The 13,325-nt window shown below is 51.2% G+C and overlaps 3 protein-coding genes across 3 annotated transcripts; 2 read left to right on the top strand and 1 right to left on the bottom strand.

Annotated features, from left to right (window-relative positions):
- Window positions 1-992: 992 nt before the first annotated feature.
- eco (Establishment of cohesion) lies at window positions 993-4,057 on the bottom strand. Its single transcript, XM_018640574.1, has 6 exons — window positions 3,982-4,057; window positions 3,658-3,842; window positions 2,518-3,559; window positions 2,087-2,397; window positions 1,725-1,973; window positions 993-1,262 (listed from the first exon to the last, which is right to left on the bottom strand). The coding sequence occupies exons 2-6, from the start codon at window positions 3,784-3,786 to the stop codon at window positions 993-995; spliced, it is 2,001 nt and encodes a 666-aa protein (XP_018496090.1). The 5' UTR covers window positions 3,787-3,842; window positions 3,982-4,057.
- Window positions 4,058-5,034: 977 nt separating this feature from the next.
- LOC100906082 (cytochrome c oxidase subunit 5B, mitochondrial) lies at window positions 5,035-5,828 on the top strand. The gene has a single exon (XM_003746100.2). It carries the CDS (start codon window positions 5,102-5,104, stop codon window positions 5,453-5,455), a length of 354 nt encoding a protein of 117 aa, XP_003746148.1. The 5' UTR covers window positions 5,035-5,101; the 3' UTR covers window positions 5,456-5,828.
- A 3,438-nt stretch (window positions 5,829-9,266) lies between these two features.
- Polr2G (DNA-directed RNA polymerase II subunit Rpb7) lies at window positions 9,267-10,330 on the top strand. Its single transcript, XM_003746096.1, has 4 exons — window positions 9,267-9,484; window positions 9,577-9,758; window positions 9,869-9,992; window positions 10,142-10,330. The coding sequence occupies exons 1-4, from the start codon at window positions 9,363-9,365 to the stop codon at window positions 10,236-10,238; spliced, it is 525 nt and encodes a 174-aa protein (XP_003746144.1). The 5' UTR covers window positions 9,267-9,362; the 3' UTR covers window positions 10,239-10,330.
- Window positions 10,331-13,325: the final 2,995 nt, after the last annotated feature.

Raw genomic sequence — 13,325 nt, 5'->3', positions numbered from 1 at the left:
CCTCCGAAAGGGAAAAAGTTCTGGAGGAGCTCAGTTTATTTCGCCCTGATTTTCCTCTCCCTGACCCAACGAGCAAACCGGATGACGGATCCACAATCACTGTCGGGACCCGAGACCCGAGCGCATAATTCGCGGGTGCGTGTGAAACGGGAGTCAATCGTCCCCATAGTCGGGATGGTCGCGCGGAACTTTCGCAAAGCGGACGCGCGCTTCCATTTAACAGAAAACGTCCATCTTTCGCTCAACACCCTGTTGGCCGAGGTCAATATTCCCAGCGGAGGGGAGGAACGGATAAAAAAGCTCAACGTCCTCTCAGGAAGAGGTTTCCGAGCTGGAGCTTAGTTTACGCTGCACTACGATTCAGAAAATGCAATTATCGAACCAGGTCAAGAGCGTCGGTACTTCCTGCCAGTAATTTAAACTTGTCTCATTTATTTAGGTATATTTGAATTTTGGATTATTCCCGAGTCTCTCCTTTCGCGAGGCTTCTTTGCATTATCTTATTCCCTTTCTCCTTATCTGAAGACCTAAAGCTCGAGGCGGTATCGCTGAAGCGCTGATGGAGATCACGGCCGACCTCCTTGGAGCGAAGGGTCTTCGTTATAAGCGTATGTACAACTTCAGTCGGAGTGCGTTTGCGCTTTTTCCGCCGTTGAGCGAGTTGGAGATTTCATCCATGTCAATTGCTCTGACAATGTTGTCAATTGTTTGACAATGTCCCCCATGAGTTCTTCAACATAGAGGAGGGAGCCAATGTGATAGCTAGAACCTGATCGGAGCTCCGATGTGTGAGCTCCGATGATCTGATAGAATTCCACACTCAATTTTTTGCATATGACGGCGCCGGAATGACTCAAGCTCTAAACTCTCGCCACTGATTCGAATGTATTCTGTCTCTCCGGTGCCTAGATAAGCTCCACTGTATCCTCATCTCAATATATACATGCATTCCAAATAGGAGGATTCATCCGAAATTCTCATGTTTAAATGGCCTATGATGTAACTAACACGGTATCTTTGCCCGACAACGCGATGACAAACTTATGGAGGTCCGGTGTGAGGTCAGCGAAAGCGATCTCATCAAAACTAAGAGGATCACAACCCGTGTCCGCGAGGAAGGCTCGCATTCTGTACAAGAGGAGAGCGGCCAACCCTTTCCGACGGGAATTCGGGACCGTCCACACGAAGAATATTGACCGTCTGGCTGGATAGTATTTCTCGGAGTCAATCAGGAGTCCCTGCCCGGGGAGCGTCCTCTGTGCCTGTAAGAAAAATCGAAGAATTCGTTTCAATGAGAAGATTGATCCCCGCAACATCCATTTTGGTCCGGAGCGCAATTTTAGAATCGGCGAGCTGTGGCGAGAAATTCCGAAAGTCCACTAGAAGAGTAGGTAAGTCTGTTCCTCTTGCTGGAATCGCTCGTTACCACCGGGTCTTGCTCAGCGAGGCAGGGAGGCAGAACGCTGACGGTCCGACTCCCAGAAACTCTCGCTGTTTACAGTCCTTTGAAACTCATTATTCCACCGTGAAGTTTCGTAGAACTTCTGTCAAATTATGCAATCCTCTGCTGGATGTTTGGAGTGATACCAGCGGCGAAGCCATAGAAAGAAGTTACTCGGAGGAGCCCCTCGGAACAAGCGTTAGCCAAGTTGGCGATCACCGGTGTCGATCAAAGATTCGTCCCTCTGTTTACAAGAAATTCATGACCGGTTGGGATGTCTTACCCGTTCAGCGGGTTCTGTCCCCAGGATGGACAGGATATCCCCTGAGTCCTTCACGAATATCGCATACATCCTGTCAGGATGCGTGGCGAAGTCCGCCGTCACGGCATCCTGATCCAATCCTACGATTTTATTGGCGAACTCTATCGCATCCGCCAGCCTCTCCTTGAGCTGCTTGGTGTCGCCCGCGGTGACTAGTAGCACGCGACCGAAATTCGGAACGACGTCGAGTACTTGAGCGTTTTGCACTGGCTAGAAAACAAAACAAAGAACTCGAAGTTCAATCTACGCTCCGGTCCCGGTCGATCTGATGACGCAGGAAGTTAGAGCAATATCCCCACCGCCCGTGGAAATCCCAGCCTCACCTTGATATGGAGAGCTGAGACCATTTGTTTATGGAATTTTTGATGTTCCCTTTCCTCTTCGGCTTCTCCTTGAGAGAAGACCATACCACAAGTCTTGCACTCGGATGCTCCAAATTTCTTTTGACCCGCGTCTATTTGGAGCTGTTTCGATCCTGAGCGATCGATGAGTCTGCTGAAACTCCTGAAGCCGTCGCAGCTCGCCGAAGTCGAAGCTCCGTAGAAATGCCTGACTGGATTCTGTTTCGCTTCCCAAGGAGTTGATGTAATCGGAGGGGGAGCTTCGCCGGTGCCCAGGAATGAGGCCTGCGCGCCTGCGAACGGTCGACAATAACATTGAAGCGTACCGATATCTCGTCCGGCGGCGGAACCGAGGAGCGCGATTAGAACGCGCGTAGAGATTCGCGTTTCCCAAGTATCATCATGAGACATACCTTTTTTACTCGGCGTGGAAGTGACACGCTCTTTCATGCTCTTTTCGAGAGCTTCCACTATAGAGGGCTGATCGTCGCCCGAAACCGAAATCTTTGGCGTGAGCTCCTTCGGTTTCTTCGTGGGCGACGTCAACTCCATGAACGGATTCCGGAAGCAGCCCCGCCGCGTGGGTTGCATACGAGCGAAACCAAAAGCATCTTGTGAAGGATCGTAAACCTCGCTCGGTGGCGGAACTTTCGCGGACGACCTGCGCGGCCGCGAGGCCTGAGATGGTGACGGTGACATGAGAGGGACATCACAGGGAACGGGGGTGAGATCTCGCGAAGAATCGTCGGACGCCGGACTTGGCTCTCGAGTCGGAATTCCGGACCCGATTTCGGTCGATCCGTGCATTTCTCCGTCCGCATCACATTCTTGCGGTTCCTCTGCATGAGATGGTCCGGGTTCGACTGTGCCTGCGTGTATTTCCTCCTCTTCAGGACGGAGGATGGTAACGTCATGTGAAACGTTGACGCTTTCTCGAGGCGTGAAGGCCGGCGTATGCCGTGGTCGATTGTTGACCCCACTCGTGTTCGTCACTATTTGGGACTCCTCGCCGCCGATCGATGAGGCATCAAGAAAACTGTTTCCTGCGGGTTCCTCGTCTTGAATGTCGCTCATTGTGGAAACTTTCTTCCGTTTGAGAACTTCTTCAGCTTCATAACGGTTCGACTTCCGTTTCCCGAGATGGGGGGTATGGACCTTCTGCGGTTCGACTTGCCTCGCTGGAGCATCGCATTTGGCCACCAAAGTAGACACTTGGGTTTTCCTTCTTTTGTTCTGATCAGCGTAAATAACGCCTTTGCCGCGCGATTTTTCATCGATGTTCTCTCTCAGCTTCAGGACCCCACCGATAATGGCGAAAGCACACTTGGGCATTGGTCGAGAATGCTTGAAGAACTTATTCGCTCCGGGCGTTCTGGGTTCTTTACTCTGTTCGAGAACACCGGTTCTCGGCGCCAGAATCTTGAAGCGATCCATTGGGTTGCCGCTGGTTTTGCCCTGAGAATAAAAGTCTGAGGGTTATAGGACAATCGATTGTCTGAATGGGTAGCACGGGCAATCTTCAATCGGTTTCCCGCCAACAGCCGATAACTCACTCTCGACGCAACTTTCGACGCCTTGGTCCCGCGAGGTTTTTTGACTCTTTTCTTGGCTCCTTGGCCCGGGATTTCTGACTCTCCTTCAGCTACAGTGGGAAACGAGAATCGTTTCAAGCGATCTTGCATGTCCTCTTCGATCGTTGCAGCAGCCTTCTGGCCGTAGAACGTCTTGGGAGGGACAACTGAAACATGGGGAGACGATGGGAGAGTCAACTTAGTTCGCAGGAAAAATATACAACTGACATCGAGGTGACACGGGAAAACCAATGGACAGAACTATACCGAGACTTGTCAGAGTTCACATCAATAAGGAATTCTTACTCGGATTGATTCGGGATTCTGAAACCCGATCGGGTCCTCTCCCGCTCACTTCTTCCGTGGTTTCTCCGGTATGCTCACTTCGACGAGCCGTGGCACGAGTATTCGGACGAGTGGATCCAGGTTTGATGGATTTCGTCCTCCGTGGAGCAGTTCGCCCAGTGCTGGAAGTCACCGTGCTGTCCTGCTCTTCGCGCGAGGTCGTCTGACTGCACACTGCATCCTCCGCGGGTGACGCCCGATCTTCAGCACTAACTCTCTTCTCGGAGACCGCTCTGCTGCGGGGAACGATCACATCTGAGTGATCCAGGATAGGTGGAGCGTTTCTGGTAGACCTCCTCCGCGTAGGGGTGCCTGTCTCGCACTCGTCAAGATCAGCAGATAGCGTTCTATCCGCAGCATTGCTTCCCGATCGTGTGACAGGTCTGACGACGGGGGAGCTCTCCCCGATCGTGCTGAGCGAGACACCATCCTGGCTCGCCCTGGAGTCGGCAGAAAGCGTGTTAGAGCGGGAAGGTCGGCTCTTGAGCACTCTTCCTGGTTCCCTTACGGTAGGGGTGAGTCTGCTGACTGCCGGATCAGCTGCTGCCGAACCCTCCAGAGCAGCTCGCTGTCTCCTAGTTAACATCATGGCTGCACGCCTCCGTATCCCTCCTCGATAGGAATCAGAACTTCGGCTTGCCGATGCTGAGAGGAGCGGATCTCGTAGAAATGCATTCGCACGATGACATGGTTCTCCGATCGCGTAAAGCAGCGAGAGTTCTCTGCGATGATTTCGCGCTCATTCTGCTTGAAATCCCGAGGTAAATAGTCGTGTCCGTCAAATCTGGCGGAGAGCCCATCGCCATGCGCGATCAGGTCATCTCAAAGCTTCACTGAATCGGGAGTGAAAATTATTCCCGGTCGTCCCACTGAGCGGAACGTTTTCCCGCGTTATTCCAAAGATCCGAAAGGATTCGAATCCCGGGGCTCTAAATTCAGAGGAGGAGGGGGCGTGCTCGCCAGCTCGCTAAATTGGCGGAATATTAAATAGCGGACAGCGGACAAGTCGGTGTTTGTGTCCCCGAGATCATCGCAAGGACTTCGTGATTCAAGACTGAGAGAAGCGAAATTCTCGAGAAGAATGGCCCTTCTAACAGCGGCGCGATGCCTCGTGCGTGTGAACGTGCCATCGATCGGTGTTCGGAGTTTTTGCGAGAGGAAAATCCACGACCATTTCGAGCACGCTACGGGGAAGGAGAAGTATGAGCTCGAGGCCATACGAAGTGGGAACTTGGACCCTTTCGACGAAGCGCCCCGGAAGCGCGGTGTAGGAACCAAGGACCAACCCAATCTGGTCCCCTCAATTAAGGAAAAGCGACTCGTGGGCTGCATTTGCGAAGAAGACGCCGTCGTTATCAACTACATGTGGGTCCACAAGGGCGAACTCAGGCGATGCATGTGCGGTCATTGGTTCAAACTCGTCGACAGAGATTGAAGTCCTTAGCGTACGTCTGCTTGGAATTGAGTCCCAAGTGTCTTACAATGTAGATTATGGTCGAGGTGGGACGATCATGTGAGGCTTGTGAATAAATATCTTGCACGGATCCTCACCGTCTACTTATTCCGAAGTCCTGCTCATCTGTCGCAGCCACCGTACACGCTGTCGAAGATAGAGGGCAGAGGTCGAACCATGGAGGAGTCGAACCCGATCGCGCAGAATCGTCAAATCAACGCTGGATGGACGAAGAGTTCAGCGGACGTTCCTTCTACGAGATGCAAGCTGTGGCCAGTGAGACACTTCGAGGAGACTCAATTCAATGCTGATCCTACATAGTTTAACGATACAATTAAAGTATTGATTTCCAAATTTCGCAATTTGTTCTCAATCTCTTCCCTGCATTCAGATTTGAGGCACGCGCCTCCTCAGTATTCTAGAGCCTGCGCTCTCGATACGCCGTCGCTGCCCCTCTCGGAACCAAGCTGCCTACCGGCTCTGCGGTCCTGCCCGGAGTTTCATCCCAGCTCGCTCGAGATTCTGTCGATGGCAGACTCGCACCGCGAAACTACGGCACCGCGAACCATATGGGCCGTGATTTCCAAAGCCGTGCTGCTCCTCTACTCCGCTCCCCTGATGCGCCCGGGACGTGGATGACGTTCTCTGTTCCCTAAGGCCAAAAATCACCAAAAGGAGAATAAAGCTCCCATGAAGCTCATACTACTGAGCCTGCTTTTTGGTCTTGGGTAGTCGCGTCGGGTGCGTCTCGCACCCTGCACTGACGGAAAATTGGTAAGGTCCAGCTGAGGTGAATTCCGGCGTAATTAGCTGGAAGCAACCGCTCTCCTTCATTAGACAAATGAGGGTGCTCATACGCGATAAAACCCCACCGCTGTCATCTTAGGGCACGCAAATCGATTCTCAAAGAAAAAGCTGCGCACTGTGGAGATAACGGAAATATTCATTCGGGAGGAGTACGAACCCACGCGCCCCATACGCCTTTCTCAGCTTCCTCCCGTCCACAACTGTCAGTCTGTTCAGAAATACCTGATCCTCTCCGCCGTTCGGCAGATACTGATATCGGTGCAATAGGACCTGCCTAGATTCTTAGGTCACAGAGCCTGTGGCTCGCTCCGAGGTTGTGAATGACTCTTTCGGATCAGGAGGCGAATGGTGCCGTTCGGCGACGACTTCCGTCCACTGAGGAGGATATAGGCCAGTGATCCTTGACGTCTTCTCAATGGATCCCGGAGTGATTTGTACGAACTGCCGGGGGTGATCGCTGGGAGAGAATGAGAGCGGGGCTGCAGAGGAAAAAACGGAGGAAAATCCTCGGAAGCACATCAAATGTATCGATGTATAGATAGGATCTTCGCTGCGATGTGCTTCTGCTCATGATCCAAGAACTCCAAATGCTCGTCTGGAATCGATTTCTTTCAACTGAAATCTGTTCCAATCGAGTGAACTTGACGGATTCCGCTCCGTCTGGGATAATTGTGAGTAGGATTTCCGGACGGAGCTGTGAGTATCCTTGATGGATATGCAGTTTGGCGACCCAAAAGTCTCGGAGGACAGCCCTCGACTGGCGAACTGGGGTCAATGATGAGTCACTGAGTAATGATCACAACGCTGAGACGTATCCATTTGGAGCGAAGAATTCTCAACACGCTCTACAGTCTCTTGCTGCTTTCGTGTTCTGCTCTTCGAAGAGGTCCAGCTTCACCTATCATCGAGGTGTCGATCTCAAATCATCTAGCGACAGTGAGGGATCGTCCGAGGTGGTAAGCGTTGAGTGCTAACCCTCTACGGTACGAGAAGCCAGCACCGGCTACGGTCTCCCGAGTTACCGAGCGGTATCTCTGGTATGATTCTCTCGATGTGAGGATCTTGACGCGCACCCTCCGAAATGCGCTTCTCCATACCGAAGAGCGGCGCGGCGCAACGTGTCTCGCTACATGAGTTCTATCCGCGCGGCACGGCTTAGCATGTTCACATATCCCAGAAACCTCCCCGAATATAATAACAGTGTCTGAAGAGAGTTTCAAAGTTTGCCGCTGTCCGAAGTTCACTCTGTTCAGGTCAAAGAAACCCTCAATCGAGCTGAGGCGGGATTGATCCGGGAAGAACGACGGACAATAGGTCGATACCGATCAACGGGACTTCCGTACGAGGCTTCGTCGTCGCTCTAACAGAGATCGGTATTATCGCAGACGAACTGAGTGAGTGCTCCTCTAGCTAGGCATGGGCTTGCTTATCCGCACCTATGCGTTTTGCCATTCTTATGAAACGATTCGTCCGCCGCTCGTGGACTCACTGCTACCCACTGGCTATCAACCTCGTTTGCGTGTTTGAGCTTATGAAACTTGGAGGAGCATCATCAACCCTGATGACACGGAAGCGCATAAGAGTTTCCGATCACTGAACATCTTTGGTTTCCTCTCGCTCGCAGTATGGATTGATTGAGACGGGTTATAGCTGCGGAACTCTGAAGGGAGAAGGACGTTTGGTCTGTGGCGGAGGCGATTTCCACGTGAGGAGGACCAATTGCGCTGGACCCTGGCTCGCTCGATTATATCGGCTTTAACAAAGGGCATGCTCGCCGGAGAACGGCGTGTTGGGCGTGCGAACAGGAGGGTCCGCGGCGAGGGGCTTACCGGATCAGGCGATATAATACGTTTGGAATCTCTTGAAACACATTTCAGATTAGGATCCGGATATTCCGGATAAAGAGGGGAAATGTCGGAAGGAATTACGGAGCTGGAAAAGAAGATCGAGGCACTCAAACTCGAGCGGGGCCGATTGCAGGTGATGTCTGTTTTCTGCTTGGGCGCGAGCTCGATTCGTCCATCATAATGTAATGCTTGGTCTGTGGCTCTATGGTGAGGCATTTCCCGATTCCTCACGAGGCTTCCGGCATACACAGGAACGCCTCAGAAAGCTGAAGAAGGAGAAATCGAGCTCTTGGATTGAGGACGCTCCGATGACGGAGCTTCAGACAAGAAGGAAAATCTATGCCATTGCCTTGAAGGGAAGACCCTTGCCCCCGGATAAAAAGCTCGAGAAATTGGTTCGTGTAATTCAAGATTGTTTCCCCAGGGAAAGCTCGTCGATAGCGGGATCGATTTTCGAACCGTCTCTGATGATATCGCCTTCTTTCAGGTCAGCCTCAGACCGCCTCCAGCGGAAGTTATTCGGCTAGATTCGAGCGACGAAGATTAGGGTTAGAATTAGCGCCTCGCGTCCTCCGCAACCGCCAGCGCCCCTAAGGTGGGGCGTTCTGTTTGCTCTTCGAGAAACACTGATATGTTGTGATTTGTAAATACATAGGTAGATAGACCAATACCAGCGATATATTCTGCAAGCACAGCGTCAAAAGGATCAGGATGCCCTATGGCGGATGATGTATCGATGATGAATGATGAGAAACGAGATGCTGAAATGTCGAGAAAGTAGAAACGGATCGAAGACTCTGGGACCTACGTTGTGTGTCGAGCAACTATTTATCCCGATTTTCCATTTGAAGAACAGATGGATCATGATATCGTAAACGAACAATTTACTCTCACTTCTCACTATCCGCCAGACAGCGATGCTGTGCTTGAGTTGGTCCATTGGGCGATGAGACTTCCGCAAGCGGACTTCATCAGGCGGGAGTGAATGATACTCCGACTTCACACGGGTTCGAGGTCGCTCCGTCCTTGTATTCATCAGGTAACTGTGGGGGACCGCCTGCAGTCTTCGTGGCGGGCAGTCAAGTTTCAGCAAAGATCATCGGGATCATCGTGCTCGGTTTGTGTCGTCAACACTCTTCACCGTTTCCAGTTTCTGAAGAGGGCTCGTCGGTGGCCGCGCTTAGTTTTCAAAATTTCCGAACTCGGGCCCGACCTCTGAGAGAACTCATCGAAGAATGTTCTACCACATTTCCTTGGAGCACGAAATTCTGCTCCATCCGCGGTACTTCGGTCCGCAACTCATGGAAACGGTGAAACAGAAGCTCTTCACCGAAGTCGAGGGAACTTGTACCGGGAAGTACGTGTATACCTCTCGTACGGCGCCGGTGACTGGCGTTTGTTCCTGCATTCCCATTCTGCTTCAACGTTGACCCTTGCGTGTACTTTCAGGTACGGCTTCGTGATCGCAGTCACCGCGATTGATTCCATCGGAGACGGCCTAATACAACCGAACCGAGGATTCGTAGTGTACCCTGTCAAATACAAAGCGATAGTATTCAGACCTTTCAAAGGAGAAGTTCTAGACGCCGTTGTCACTCAAGTCAACAAAGTCGGCATATTCACTGAAATCGGTGAGTTCAATCGACGACACTTGGTATACGTCAAGGCTCAAGACTTGTACGCGTCGTTTCGGAAAAGGAACGGGAGCCATGTTCTGACGTTATTGCATTATTCCACACAGGACCCCTTTCGTGCTTTATTTCGAGGCACTCCATTCCGCCGGACATGCAATTCGACCCGAATTCGACGCCACCATGTTACAAAAACGCGGAAGACGACTGCATACAAGCTGACGACGACATAAGGTTTGTCTACGAAGATTACCGCTGTTTCCCCCTCGTAAGGACTTGGGAGTTTCACGAGGAACCCGCGATGGCCACGATTGGTGGCATCCTGGGTGGCTTGCCCAACAATCCAAGCGTTGTTAACGATGACTATTCTGGACGATTTCCAGGTTGAAAATTGTGGGAACTCGTGTGGACGCGACAGATATTTTCGCCATAGGGACTCTGATGGACGATTATCTTGGAGCGATCGGCGGCTCCGGTTGAGAGCCGTTTGTAACTAAATCTGTAAAAAGAGCATGTGAATACGCGATCGAATAAATATGTAAAGCTCATGGGAACATCTCCGAGGCCCGTTTCCCTGCGGCGTTTCGTCATTGCGGAGCTCGCATGTGACTCCGGTTTCTCGCTCTACTCTCTTCCTCACGACATCTGATACGGCGAAATGCGTGGGAGAACACTCGAGACGAAGGCGATGACGATCAGCTCCGGATCTGCCTGGAAACAGAGAGCGACATTCAGAGAGCTATTTTCCCTCATGATCCCGAAAGCCTATCGAGAACTTCATAGAACTCTGGATCCCCCCTCGGAAATCCATCCTTACGGAGGCCGTCTATCAAAGGGTGCCCGTCTATATCTCGATCTCCGCGTAAGGGCCCTTCTTCCAGAGGGTGCCCTTCTGATAGAGTAAATACGGTTTGTTCCTCCCCGTTACCTCAGAACAGGGCGGGCAGAGCCGCGGACACGTTGGGGCCTTCTGACGCCGACGATTGACTCGGAAAAGTGACATTTTTCTTGGGAAAATATTCTCCAAATACATTCGCCTTCATTGTACATTTGAGCATCTGAGAGGGTCGAAAGGTAGAGTTCCGGTTCCCGCTCAGGCCGCGTCCAGTGCCCGGTGGATCATCAGATTGACTAGCGTTTCGTCTGCTATCCAGATGATAAATATAAATAAAGCTCTACCTCGGTGTGCGCGAAAGAGAATTCGTTGAACAGCGGTCAAACTTTAGGCGAGTCTTGGAGTCGGTGTCGTGAAGCTGATAGGATCCTATCCCTATATCTGCCGACTCATTAGATTTCGAGAGTTCTTCTGATTCCCCCTCCCTTGTATTGTCCTGACCGAGGCTCGCTTGATCGGGTTCGATTTCGTGTTCCAGGAGTTCGATGTAAGCGGACCGCTCCGGAGCCATATCTCGTCATCGCACACTCCCTGCCATCGCTCCTTCAGTCATCGGCCGTTCAGAGGGGTGTGAAGGTTGAGCTTGTCTCATAAATCGGCCGCTCGACCAGTTTCTCTCAATGGTTAGGGTCATTCGGTACATGGACATAAGATAGTCGATCATCTTTCCGTGATTTGTCGATACCAACGCCGCGTCGACATTCTGGTCTCGCTCTAATTACTTCTCAAAGAATCATGTTCCCCCATTTCATGAAGTCGGGGAAGCCGAGGGTTAACTATGACGGAGAAAAAAAACCACCACCTCTACCGGTTTACAAAATCGCTACAATTGGGAGCCTCCTGGTTGGTGCATTATGCTGTGAGTACCCATTAGGAGCGCCACCGACAGCGGCGCGTGATACACGGCGAAGTTCGCACGCTGCCATGAGATCTTATCGAGCTACGAACAGGAATGATCATACAGTGAAACCTGTTCAATAGGACCAGCCGCGATGCACCAGAAAAGCGGTCCGATAGCTCATGTGGTCCCATTGAACAGGTCATTTAATATGGCAACGAATCGAGTCGCTTCGTTCAATGTGAGGTCTGCTCACTCAGGTTTACCTCATATGGTTCAATTGGACAATGGTCTTATTAGACAGGTTTCATTGTATGTACTTCGTTGTCTGCTTCTCCGGGGGACGGAGCGTCATCGAACGTCTGACCTTCGATTTACTCCTATTTCCTCTCCCCAGCTTTGCAGTACTACAGATGGTATCGGCGAGAGAGGATTATGAAAAGTTACGAAGAGGAGGCGAATAGATTATTCGGGCAGGGGGATATAACGAAAATTATTTGCCAATGCAAGGGGCCATGGTGTGATTGCGTTAACCAACGACGTAAATCTGCTCTCGAGGGTAAAGTGGACGAGGATACATTACAATAAAGACTCATTGATTTATCGAATGCGACACGGTGTGTTACATTTAGATGGGGGACACATGTATATGTGTGTTTGGAAATGGGTTAGCCTCGACTTCTAGACTCTTAAGTGATCGTATTCTATACTCGGATTGAAAAGCTGGTCAGAGGCATTCACGCATTCTTCTGAAGTTTTCCTCTCGGTGAGTGTTCTCACTCCCACATCCCGACAGGAAACACTCTTGATTGGAGCTTACGTAGGTGACTAGCATTCTCAGCCCTTTGGATCACAAGCGGCCCATTGATGATCTTCAGGGCATTAATACAACTTTCCGGTCTGGAACCTCGACGACCTGGAAGCTCTTGTTCCTTCCGCGATGGGAGGCGTCAATTTTGCAATCGAATCGAGGGACATGGTTCTTGGTTAGAAGGGGGCCATGACCTCTCCTTCGGAACCATGGTTCTTGGATAGAACCATGTCCCTCGATTCGATTGCAAAATTGACGCCCGAGGGAAGTCCGCCGCCAGCCCGAAGCTGTGCGGAGATAGCATGAAACCGGAGGTTCCAAAGCAGGGGTCATGGCCCCCTTCTGCTCGGACTCAGAAGGTGTTGAGTCATTCCAGCGTTACAGCGTAGCGACTCAATGGATCATAACCTTATTTCTCGAGCACGCACGGCTGTGTGAGCTGCCCCTCGCCTACAACGGGAATCTATATATATAAAAACGTATGTCTGTTTGTCTGTTTGTCTGTGTGTCCGGGGTACCCTATAGACTCGAAAACGGCTGAACCGATCGTCGTGAAAATTTAGGAGCGTGTTCTGGGGGATCCAGCGGTGGTTATAGGGAGGTCGGTTCTCCGATGCGATGAGTCCTTCTACCTTAAAAAAATTATTTGAGTGCTCCACCCACGAAAATTCGAAAACTCGGAAAAAATTGAAAAATCCGAAATTCGCAAAATTCACAAACGCCTGAACCGATCGCCGCAAAAACTCAGGGGTGGGCTCTCGGGAGCTGCAGAAAAGCGATGAGGGTCGTCGTTCTCATGTGATGGGTCTTCCCTCCATGAAAAAATTATTTGAGTGGTCCTCTCACCGAGAATCAAAGATTTCATCAAGGGAAAGACGGGAATTCGCAGGATTTCTTATCGGCTGGACCACCATGAGGGGGCGGATTCTTGGGAGCTCCTGAGAAGTCTATCGGGGGTTGCCGTCATCACTGGCCTCTGACTTTTTACTAATGAATCTCGCTGAAAATCGCTGTAGCCGTGAA

Source organism: Galendromus occidentalis, unplaced genomic scaffold (genome assembly GCF_000255335.2).
Source record: "Galendromus occidentalis unplaced genomic scaffold, Mocc_1.1 scf7180000077488, whole genome shotgun sequence".
Lineage (NCBI taxonomy): Eukaryota > Metazoa > Arthropoda > Arachnida > Mesostigmata > Phytoseiidae > Galendromus > Galendromus occidentalis.
This window is presented reverse-complemented; position numbering and strand designations above follow the sequence as displayed.

Coding starts and splice junctions, on each gene's coding strand:
- eco (XM_018640574.1), bottom strand. CDS start 3,786: ATGCAAGATCGCTTGAAACGATTCTCGTTTCCCACTGTAGCTGAAGGA. Junction 3,560..3,657: donor CGTCGAAAGTTGCGTCGAGA/GTGAGTTATCGG, acceptor TTTTATTCTCAG/GGCAAAACCAGCGGCAACCC. Junction 1,263..1,724: donor GGACAGAACCCGCTGAACGG/GTAAGACATCCC, acceptor TTTTTCTTACAG/GCACAGAGGACGCTCCCCGG.
- Polr2G (XM_003746096.1), top strand. CDS start 9,363: ATGTTCTACCACATTTCCTTGGAGCACGAAATTCTGCTCCATCCGCGG. Junction 9,485..9,576: donor GAGGGAACTTGTACCGGGAA/GTACGTGTATAC, acceptor GTGTACTTTCAG/GTACGGCTTCGTGATCGCAG. Junction 9,993..10,141: donor CAAGCTGACGACGACATAAG/GTTTGTCTACGA, acceptor GACGATTTCCAG/GTTGAAAATTGTGGGAACTC.
- LOC100906082 (XM_003746100.2), top strand. CDS start 5,102: ATGGCCCTTCTAACAGCGGCGCGATGCCTCGTGCGTGTGAACGTGCCA.